The 12,087-nt window shown below is 42.0% G+C and overlaps 1 protein-coding gene across 1 annotated transcript in view; it reads right to left on the reverse strand.

Annotated features, from left to right (window-relative positions):
• Positions 1 to 240: 240 nt before the first annotated feature.
• stpg2 (sperm-tail PG-rich repeat containing 2) overlaps positions 241 to 12,087 on the reverse strand; it is a 58,686-nt gene continuing 46,839 nt past the window's right edge. Inside the window, exons 12-14 of the mRNA XM_069178323.1 lie at positions 9,293 to 9,408; positions 1,074 to 1,271; positions 241 to 442 (exon numbers count right to left, since the gene is read on the reverse strand). Coding sequence (XP_069034424.1) covers positions 1,107 to 1,271; positions 9,293 to 9,408 — 281 coding nt within the window. The 3' untranslated portion in view covers positions 241 to 442; positions 1,074 to 1,106. The remainder of the gene's footprint in view (positions 443 to 1,073; positions 1,272 to 9,292; positions 9,409 to 12,087) is intronic.

Genomic DNA, 12,087 nt, shown 5'->3' on the forward strand with positions numbered 1-12,087 from the left:
GGAAGCTAAGACGCATCCTGTGCGAGTTCAAATCGGGCTCAAGGCACGTAATCCCGTGCCACTGTTTACCCAGCTGTCCTCTTATCAGGCAATGCAACCAGAAAAATCGTCCCACCACTTTGTCTCCTTTATGTCAGATTGGATCTTTTGATTGCTGCTGTATGAAAACAACGTTCCCTGTGGACAAGATGTCCTTTTAAAGAGCAACATAGTATGGAAAGACTCGAGGCAATATTCAGATTAATGGCTTTTTAATTGTTATTGATTAACAAAGGGGTTTATAAAGAGGGAACTGATCCATAAAAACAGCTAAATCAGGGTGTCAAACTTGTCATTACTGGAAATAAACAATGAAGGAACAATCAGCTGTAGATACAAGGCTCACTGTACCTATTTGACTTAACACACAATAAAGACCAGTCTTCTTCTTCCAAACTGGTGCCTAAAACAGAAAAAAGTAAAAAAGAAAAGGTCTGTTAAATTTTAGGTTGAAAAAGTCACAAGTTATTAGCTGTTCGAATTAGCCAATCAACTGTGAAATTTCCTGTGAGGGCAATTTCTAACTCTTGAAAAACTGAAGACTATTACCAGAAACAACAGCTCTAGGGATCGACTCTGTGCTGCTATTTATATATATATAAATTTTGAGCTTAGACACACACACACACACACACACACACACACACACACACGCTAAAATGAACCGATTGGACAGGCTACGTTGGTTAACTGGGAGTAGAAACAATGTAATTCAAACAGAGAGACACTCAAACAACCTATGACATTTTTCAGGGATTATTGTCTTTATCTAGCCTGTTTAGAAATCCTCCTCAAGTTTATTTTGAGTTCCAATACACATTACCATTGCAATAGCTAGAGCTCACCCCATTTCCCTTTATTTAATTCATAAACTTAGTAAAATTACAATTTAATAATTGAAAATAAGCTCCCTAATTATCTATTATACATTCAACAGGAATGGATGTAACCATGAATAGTCCTGAGAAATCAGCTTTCCCCAGACTATGAATTGAAATGTGATGACCTTAAGGCTGACCGTTTACCCTACTCACCTTTCACCTCTAAACTTTGACCCACAAAAAGCTCTAAGAAGGGCTGGTGGCGATGGAGGCGTTGGGTGTGACAGCGTTGGTCTTGTGGGCTGTTAGACACCCAGTGTCCACACAGGAGGAACAGCAGGGACTCAGAGGGTTGTTGAGCGTCACGTTGAAGGTGCCCTTCAGCACTGTGTTCATAATGCCTGGACTCAACTGGCAGAGACACAAACAGGGATGAGAGATGATGAAGGTTGATGGAACTTAAAAGCAATACTCTATGGTTGTGTGAAATGTGTGCAATGTAGACAAAATAAAGAAGGACGCAAACACAAAAGAATACATGGATAAGTAAATGTGATGATTTATTTAATTAATACAATCCCCCCCCCCCCCCTTAAAACAGGAGTTAATCAACTGTTCCCGGTGTTTTCCACCAATCACTTTGGTTTTTACTGCATTTAATAGTCTAAAGAAACGTCATAGAAACTGTGTACAGTGTGTGAGCCTGCTCACCAAAGGCTTTACAATGTCTCCCAAGAAATGGAAACACAAAAAAAAAAAAAAAAAAAAAAAAAGGTTCCCACAATGTGTTTGCTCCCCTTACATCACCTCAATGTCGTTCACCTAACTATTATGTCAAAGTATTGGGTAAAGCATATTATTTTCACTAAGATGTATTGCCAGCCGACCTGTCCAGGGTGCACCCTGCCTTCGCCCAAAGTGAGCTGGGATAGGCTCCAGCCCCCCCCCCCCCCCCCTCCCTCCGTGACCCTTTTTATATATACTATTGAATTGATTAACTTTAACTTAAAAAATAGCTCAGAAAAAAATACATGTAGAGGATTAAACAACAGTGAGCCTGTTCACACCTGGAACTGGCATGCGTCCGGTGTGTTGCATAGATCAAAGGACAGGTGTGAAGGGTCGCCTACTAAATAAGCAATAGAGTTAGTTTTATTGTTCATTTAGCCACAGCAACCCGCTCAAACCCGCTGGAATAATGAAATAATCGGAGCCGGAATCGACATGATCGGGTTGCAGCTGACGGTTTAGGTGGTCAGTTACATCCTTGAGTGTTCAGGCATTTACAAACATGAGATACATAATCAGTTTTTTATTGGTGTCACATTAAAATGAGGCTCTGGTGAGCAAGGCTGATTTCTGTGCCTTCAACTCCTCTCTCCTTACGTTTCTATATGTTTTCACGTGTTTGATGTACTTGTTTGTTCACCCAGGACGCATGCTAATGTCAGGTCTGACTATGCTAAGTGATCACCTAAGAGCAGGGCTCAACTCTTCCTGATGTGCTTCGAGAGAGAGAGAGGTCATTGAGGTTGAATTCACAAGCCTGACACACAACAACTCACATGAATTATGAGTCTGTCAGACCCAGGTTTTACCACGGGGAACATGAAAAAATCCTACATTGTAAAAAAAAGAAAAACACTGCATGAACTTCAAAGTCTGACCTTAAAATCACCTCACCATAAAATGTAGGAAAACAGAAGAAGTTCCCTATCTTTCTTTCTCTCTCTCTCTCTCTCTCTCTCTCTCTCTCACACACACACACACAGAGGCAAAGATGCAGACATACATGCATACGGATGCTGCATGTACACACAGTTAACTTATCATCCTTCCCACCCAAGTACTGCCTGAGTAGCCTACCTCTTGTGTGTATAAAAGCCCCCCCCCCCCCCCCACACACACACACACACTACCTCCCCCCAACCTCCCAGCACACATGCACGCATCAGTATGCCAGAGGTGCCTCAGCAGGATTTAGGCACACTGCCGGGGCTGCTCAGATCTCAGTATTGATCCCAATGGGAAAAGGGTTGCAGGTTCAACTCCAGGTCACCCTCGGGGTTACACAGGAGGTCGAGGGGATGGGGAAGATCCCTTGGAAGTGACGACACCATCGGCATGGCAATGATGAGGGAGATTACGGGATGTTTCACCGGGTCAAAGAGGTAGAGAAGGGAGAAGGGATTTCTGCGGGTTGGTGACTGGTGGGGATGATTATGTTACTCAATATGTATGCAGACATATACAAGTGTGCACGCGAGCACAGAGGACGGAGGGCTGGATGCAAAGTTTTTCCCATAACACACACACACACACACACACACACACACACACACACACACACACACACACACACAGCACCTGTCACACGCAGAAAAGCAATACAGGCTCCATATGTGCACACAGTATACACATGCCAGGCAAAACAAAGGAGGCTGATTTTCTATAGGTGCATGCAGGAATTTGCACATTGACTAGACACAAAGCAATGCCTTTATCGCATACAAACATGCCCACGAATTCACAAATCACTAAACAGACCCAGTCCGTATAGCTACAAGTAACTTTGTTCATCAGTGCCTTCAAACATAACCAGTTGATATTAAATAAGGGTTTGGCTTGATAAAAAAAAAAAAACATGTTTAGAGACAGATTGCGGTTAAAATGAAATGATGAGATGGGATGTCAATCACATCTCCCAGCCATCCACGGAAATTCTCCCGTCACAGAACAACATCACACTAGCTCAGGCTTTGGTACTAAAAAGGGATCGTCATTAGGTTGCGTGAAAGCAACACAGCAACACACAGTAGGTCATTTTAAGCGTTTGAGATCAGTTGGATTTCATCAGTTCAGTCAGCCAACAAGTTCAGATTCAACTGTAATGTGAATGTAGGCAGCATCAGTGTTTGACTTCTCGGCTCTGACCATGTCACTGACAATAATTATTTACCACCCTGGGGAACGTAAACACAGTGGACATGTTGAGGTGGATGTTGAGGTTGAGGTTCAGGCTTCTAAAATGCTCTGAGAAAATCAGCAAGTGACAGCATGACTCTCAGGTGAGCAGTGTGCTCCAGGCATGAGGCAAGAGAGTGAGCGCTGATGACTTCAGGGCGCCGAGTTGAAAAAGGTGCATTGCATATGTGCATTAGTGATTTGATTTAGCTGTCTGAACTGTGGTAGCTTACAGGCCTAAAAGAACATTCCAGGAACACTGTATTCACTGTAATAGAAGAGCACTGCCTGTGTTTACAGTCTCTACAATAAAGATGGCAAGTGCAATGATAGCCACTTTTATGGAACAGCGGGGATTAAAAGTAGAAGTATGAAGACTCACACCGAGAAAGCCCACGTGAAGGCATAAACAGCGCACCGTTACAAATGTCTGATGAAATGTCAGCTCTTTTAAGGACCCCTTCTGTTCTAACTCATAATAAATGTCAAATAAACTTCTTTGTATTTGGCAGGCTTATATATCTCTGCAAAGATCACAGCATTTAATTATTTGTTTCTGCTCGACGTCTGCTCCCTGTGTCTTTTTATATTCACCCGTTCCATTCACACTGCTGTCTCTGTTAAATTAAGCCCAACCAATAAGAACAGTGTCGTGTGTGAGAAAGGCAATCAAGCCTACTTTCCAGAAGCAGGTACCGCACACGGTGCATTTAATGGGAACACTAAATGAACCCTCACTGTGGACTAATGCCGCTCAAGTAGACAGCTTTGTGACACCACGCACATATATGGATGAATGCACATGCACACACGCTGATGCTGAAATAGCAACTGTTCCATTACACGACCGTCTGCTTCCGACTGCAGACGCTCAGAACACATTTTCAGCTGTTGAATTTAACAACCCTCTTCAGCAACTCAATTTGCTGCTGGCTGTCTCACTTTTTCTCGTCCTCCACGCATTTCCGCCACCTCTTCGACACCGTCTCACCGTTTCTCTCACCACTCCCTGCCTCTCTGCATCGCTCTCTCGTCACGATCACCCGGCGCTCTGCCTGCTTATCCTCCACTCTCTATTCTTTCTCCTCCTCTCTGCACCACTTCATACCATCTTTAACTCTGTAAGGCCCGTGGTGTCATATAGATTCACAGTCACTCAGCTAATCACTGAGGAGAGCGCCTAAGCATGCGTTACAATGGAAGGAAAAAAAAAAAAAAAAAGATGTGAACTTACTAAATCTAAACTGAGCCACACGATGGCTCACTCACAATGCGACGCATCAATCGATGGGACATGAAATCACAGCATGTTTTATATTAGTGTATGGAGCTAATTATACTGTGCATATGAATGAGCTCCACGTGAACATCTGGTCTTTCATCCAATCACAGGAAATATGTTCGTATGGCTTCCTGCAACAGATGTCATGGAGAATCTCCATTTCAGCTTGAGACATAAATTTATGACAGAAAGCCTGCAGTACAAACCGGAGGAGTGGAACCCCCCCAAACACTGGAATATCCCTTTAGTCATAAATTGCCAAAGACATTTCTGCCATTTGTAGTTTCAGAAGCATCGCCAGCTCAGTTTAGATGTGTAGGAGGGGTTGCAACGTATGTTTCTCCATTGAGCTATTATGTACTGAATATGTGCTCATGCAGATGAGGGGGACTGGGGACTCTTCAAACTCACATTCAGCACACTGGAACAGTAGCCAGTCTTATGCAGTGTCTCTACTGCATGGGACCGGCTCAACTCTATTCTACTCATTTCAGTAGCAGGGACTTTTGGGGATTTTGTTTTCCAATGAGGATAGTACCTCCTCAGTGTAGATGACCACTATCGCAACGCCACATGAAACTACTGCGACGTCATCTTCGTCGTGACACACACACTTGTTGGATCCCTTCATTGGCATTCAGATGAAGGAATGTCTGCATCTCCTCAACTGACCACAGCGTGGTTTTGCAGGTCACCATTTCACGATGAAGTCCAGTGAATAAAAAAATAGCTGTCGCTCAAGTTGTCCACAATTACCCATGAGTGATGATTTTAGTGACGGTTGTCTCTGACCACTTGGTGGTTACCATTTACTGTCAAACTTGCATGTCTTTGGACTGTAGAAAGAAACTAAGATGAATCTAATATAGGGACAGGAAACACAAGCAAACTCCACACAAAGAGCGTCTGACCAGCCAGTGGAGCAGAACCTAGGGCTTTATCTACAGATCTGAAATTCAGGTTTACAGTAGGTGGCATCATTAATTCCATTAAAAAAAAGTCTGGTTTTAAAGATCTAATCATGTAACCACACTCCAACAAATTTTTGCCAATTATCTGCCAACATTAACTCTCTCTGCAATGACTAAAGTGGCTCCACACAAACACTTGATGAGTCAAAATGGACGATTTTACTTGAAATCTAAAACGAGGGGAGGGGAAGGGAAAGGACGGGAGGGGACGGGACGGGACGGGACGGGAGGGGAGAGGAGAGGAGAGGAGAGGAGAGGAGAGGAGAGGAGAGGAGAGGAGAGGAGAGGAGAGGAGAGGAGAGGAGAGGAGAGGAGAGGAGAGGAGGATCATATTAGATACTTCAACAATTTTACTAGCTGCTGTCAGTGGAAAAATTCCCACAGCTACAGTTTCCCTTGTAAAAGAAAGAAATGGAGCAGAGAGACAGCGTGAGAGGCAGAGGAGGTCAGAGAGAGCAGTGATAGAAGCACATCCACAAGCATCCATCCACAAGTTAGAAGTTAGAGAAATGTACAGTACAGTGCAAAAGTTTAGGCACCTTGATGTCTCCGATTCTAACTATCAGGGAGGTGCCTGACTCTGGCCAAATCCCTCACACGGCATGACACCCACCCCCAGTCTACAACCATAAATCAAAAAGTCATAAAAAAAAAAAGCTATATTTAGTGACAACAAGAACACTAGGTTCTCCAGAAACAATTGACTGTCTGAATCGACAGAAGAGCTGTGCCAAGTTCTCCAAGATGACTGGAACAACCTCCCTGACAAATACCTTGAAAACTGATGCTGTTTTAAAGACAAAGGGTTGTTACACCAAATCCTGATTTGATTTAGCTTTTTTCTGTTTGCTATGCTTTGAATAAAAACTGATAAATGAAAATGTGTCAATATACATGCAGCACTTTTGCACAGTATATGAAAAATATATGCAATGCATTCTGCTTAAATTACTGAGGTTTACTACTTACACAGTATGTATATATATATATATATAGTTACTATAGTAACTGTGATTGTATTTGCTTTCTCATGTTTTTAGCTAAGTAACATTAAAATGAATAAAATCCTGTGAGAAAATGAACTCTCATGCAATTGTACCTAGGTCAAGTCTTGTTGAGTATGATGCTACAAGCTTGGCACCTATTTTTGGGCAGTTTCTACCATTCTTCTTTGCAGGACCTCTCAAGCTCATGTTTTTAGCTAAGTAACATTAAAATGAATAAAATCCTGTGAGAAAATGAACTCTCACGTGCAATTGTACGTGGGTGGACACACAAATGCACCCCTTGCTAAGTTATGATGCAATTTACATCGAAAAGGAGGAAGTTGCTATTTTACATATTTAGAAAAGCCAGACTCATTACATTACATTTAGCTGACGCTTTTATCCAAAGCGACTTACAATAAGTGCATTTCAACCATGAGGGTACAAAACCCAGAACAACAAGCATCATCCAATCATAATGTAGTCATTATAGGGTGTACACGGGGGTTACAAATATTAAAGTCTCATAAAAACTTCCAAAAAGCCGACAGTTCTCACCCCTACTGTGCTGATACACTCAGTTATCTCAGCCACCACTACATTGTTTCCCTGATGTTGAGATTTTGTAATCAGATTTTTTTTTTTGGAAGAGGGCAAGTATTTTAAAAAGAATACTTAGAACACAGTTGGAAGAACCATCTGTCTATCGCTATCTGGCACATGCTAACTTCAACCAATCAGGTCACAGTTGGCTGTGCTTCTTGCTGTCGTCACACCTAAACCACACCCGTAACTGCCAGTAGGTCCTCCTCTGGACGCTGACAGGCCCAGACCATCACTGGTTCAGACACAAAAGGATAACTTGAAGTCTCATGATGTAAAATATTTTGAAAATTTAGAGTCAACTGAAATTCAGTGTTTTGGGGTTTATTAAGGCTTCTTTAGTTTCCCCATCAGAATCCTCATTAAGCATGTGTTATTTGAGAGCTCCTGCAAAGAGCAAAGCCTTTTCAGCAAAATCAAACTGTATAACCATTTGCAGTAAATTACAGCGAATTATTTCTCACACTATTTTAAAGGTCAGCAATTCCGTCGTAAAAATGAAGCATCTTTAAAATAATCTTCATCGGTGTGACGAGCAGCAAATGGATCAAAGGACAACCCAGGACAACAACACACACTGTATAATTGAAGCAAATTGGTTGTGACACCCAAACCACATTTACATAGCTAAATAATCAAAATATATCAGGGAGAATGAGAAAGGAGGGACATAGAGGTGGAAACAGGCGAAGCAGTGAGAAGAGAGACAGACAGTGAACTGGGGAGGAGAAGACAACAGAAATGAATCTACTCAGAGACAGCAGGCAGACCGGGAGACAGGCAGACAGAGAAAAAGAGAAAAAAAAAGAGCTCCGTGATAACATTACACCCATGGACATGAACATGACAACGAACTGTGTAGTGAGGCTTGAATCAAACTGAGGTTTTTGTCTTTGATGTTCACCAGTCAAAGTCAGCAGAGACTGGAAGCAACATTAGCTCTTTCAATCACCTCAGACACACACAGCACCAGCAGCTGAAATCCAAAGATGTAATTCCAATTAAAACACACTCAAATAAAGCAGACAGATTAGACTCTGATTAGGTTTCATTACAGGTAAATCATGCTTCAACCACAACGTGCATTTGTCCCTGTCAGCAGTCTATGGTGGCTGCAACTTTACACTTTTCCCAGTTTAATTCACCCAGGCAGGTCAATTAGGAACAAACTCTCCCACAAAGTGAAAAGCTGTCTCGAGCAGGAAACCGTATCATTCAGCCTCGTGTTGTTGGTGGAGACAGGTCAAAAGCTTTGGATTTTTTTTTTTTTTTTTTTTTTACAAAGCAATCAATTCATTCTGCACAGCTCATGGTCACAGAAAAATATGATAGATTCTTAGAGGATTACAACATAAGCAGTGCCAGACATACAGTGTACTGCATCTTGTACAGACACCAGACACACAAACTGTGAAAGCAACATCTGTGTACACATACATCTCAGCACACTCTCATTTTTAGTTACCTAGAGACACCTTAAAATCCAGGGATATACATGCTGTAAATACACTTACTGTATGTCCTTCAACTTGCTAATGCTGAATGTTGTCGTCATATATAATTGAAGTTTAGTAGGAAGTAGGAATGTTTTACAGGACTGACATGTAATCATAACAGCATCATTACCTGATAAGTGGCAGGTCCAGGGTTGGTGTTCATGGAGTCCTTGAATCGATTCTCTCTGGAGGAGATCAGAGTCATCTTTGAGAAGGATTTCACGCTGGGGTTGTACTGGCCGGGGCCTAATGAACACAGACAAAAGCTAAGCTTCAAACTACAGAATTTTATATTGAGCTGAGTCAGGAAAGGCTAGCATATACCCACAAGCATACAATGTGATGCAGACATACTGCTTCATTTGGGCCTGATTTACTAAGATCTCAAATAAAGGGTATTAAATTGCGTGTTTATTCCAAAGGTTTGCACATATATTTTGCACCTGTTTTGCAGGTGATTTACAGAGAGTAATTGCTTCTTTGATATAAGTTGCAAATCACTCTATTTAAATGAGGTATTTGTGTGTGTCATTGCTGGACAGACGATATGTCTAAATAATTCATGCCTCCGGCATTAAAAACTTCTACAGAGGTGGAAAATCACGTTCTCTACGTATTCTTTAGTTTCCTGCGTCTGCTTCTCACCACGATAAGAGCAGCCGTCTCCCCTAATGTGCGCATCTGATTAATACGTTCCTTTCAGTCGTACTAAAATACACAACAATCACTTCTTCTATTTAGTAAATATCATTGTGGGTGCTAAATTTATGTATTTATATTTCCTGTCCCAGTACTTTGCACGTTAAAGTGGAAATGCCCAATATTACATATGTATTCAGGAAAACACGCAAAATCAACGTGTGTTCAATTACACATTTGGAAGACGCAATCCTTACTGCACGTCGTTAGTAGATCAGCTTGGACATTTTTTTGCAGGTGGTGTGGAGTTTGCACAGGATTTTACACACACAAACCTTTAGTAAATCAGGCCGTTTGTGCTTTACTGCCTGGCACCCAGACATTATATAGAGTTCACTCTGTATAGGTCAATGAAAAACTGCTCTGAGGTGCTTTCAGTGGCTGCTGTACAGATATCCATGCACATACAAACACATTAAGAAATACCACAAATATACAGTGCATCCGGAAAGTATTCACAGCGCTTCACTTTTTCCACATTTTGCTATGTTACAGCCTTATTCCAAAATGGATTAAATTCATTTTTTTTCCTCAAAATTCTACACACAATACCCCATAATGACAAAGTGAAAAAAGCTTGTTTAAAATGTTTGCAAATCTATTAAAAATAAAGAACGGAAATATAACACGTACATAAGTATTCACAGTCTTTGCTCAATTCTTTGTTGAAGCACCTTTGGCAGAAATTACGGCCTCAAGTCTTTTTGAGTATGATGCTACAAGCTTGGCACCTATTCTTGGGCAGTTTCTCCCATTCTTCTTTGCAGGACCTCTCAAGCTCCATCAGGTTGAATGGGGAGCGTCGGTGCACAGCCATTTTCAGATCTCTCCAGAGATGTTCAATCGGGTTCAAGTCTGGGCTCTGGCTGGGCCACTCAAAGACATTCACAAAGTTGTCCTGAAGACACTCCTTTGTTATCTTGGCTGTGTGCTTCGGGTCGTTGTCTTGTTGGAAGATGAACCTTCGCCCCAGTCTTCTCCGGAGCGCTCTGGAGAAGGTTTTCATCAAGGATGTCTCTGTACATTGCTGCATTCATCTTTCCCTCCATCCTGACTAGTCTTCCAGTTCCTGCCGCTGAAAAACATCCCCACAGCATGATGCTGCCACCACCATGCTTCACTGTAGAGATGGTATTGGCCAGGTGATGAGCGGTGCCTGGTTTCCTCCAGACATGACGCTTGGCATTCAGGCCAAAGAGTTCAATCTTTGTTTCATCAGACCAGAGAATTTAGTTTCTCATGGTCTGAGAGTCCTTCAGGTGCCTTTTGGCAAACTCCAGGCGGGCTGTCATGAGACTTTTACTGAGGAGTGGCTTCCGTCTGGCCACTCTACCATACAGGCCTGCTTGGTAGAGTGCTGCAGAGATGGTTGTCCTTCTGGAAGGTTCTCCTCTCTTCACAGAGCAACGCTGGAGCTCTGTCAGAGTGACCATTGGGTTCTTGGTCACCTCCCTGACTAAGGCCCTTCTCCCCTGATTGCTCAGTTTGGCCGGGCGGCCAACTCTAGGAAGAGTCCTGGTGGTTCCAAACTTCTTCCATTTATGGATGATGGAGGCCACTGTGCTCATTGGGACCTTCAATGCTGCAGAATTTTTTTTTTGTACCCTTCCCCAGATCTGTGCCTCGATACAATCCTGTCTCGGAGGTCTACAGACAATTCTTTGGACTTCATGGCTTGGTTTGTGCTCTGACATGCACTGTCAACTGTGGGACCTTATATAGATGGTGTGTGCCTTTCCAAATCATGTCCAATCAACTGAATTTACCACAGGTGGACTCTAATCAAGTTGTGGAAACGTCTCAAGGATGATCAGTGGAAACAGGATGAACCTGATCTCAATTTTGAGTGTCATGGCAAAGGCTGTGAATACTTACTGTATGTACATGTAATTTTTTTTTTCATTTTCTTTTTTAATAGATTTGCAAAAATGTCAAAAAAAAACTTTTTTCACGTTATCATTATGGGGTATTGTGTATAGAATTTTGAGGGAAAAAAATTAATTTAATCCATTTTGGAATAAGGCTGTAACATAACAAAATGTGGAAAAAAATGAAGCGCAGTGAATACTTTCCGGATGCACTGAATATAGTATACTCAGTTTTTCAGGAGAAAAAACTGTACAAAGCAATTTCCACTTAGGGAGGGAACCTTCACACTAATTTCAGAGAAAGGCCTCAAAAGGAAGAAAATAAGCCTCAGGGGTTTATCCATTACACAACATTGCT

This window comes from Embiotoca jacksoni, unplaced genomic scaffold (assembly GCF_022577435.1).
Source record: "Embiotoca jacksoni isolate LCO1_2020_lvr unplaced genomic scaffold, fEmbJac1.0.p SCAF_8, whole genome shotgun sequence".
In the NCBI taxonomy this organism is placed as follows: Eukaryota; Metazoa; Chordata; class Actinopteri; family Embiotocidae; genus Embiotoca; species Embiotoca jacksoni.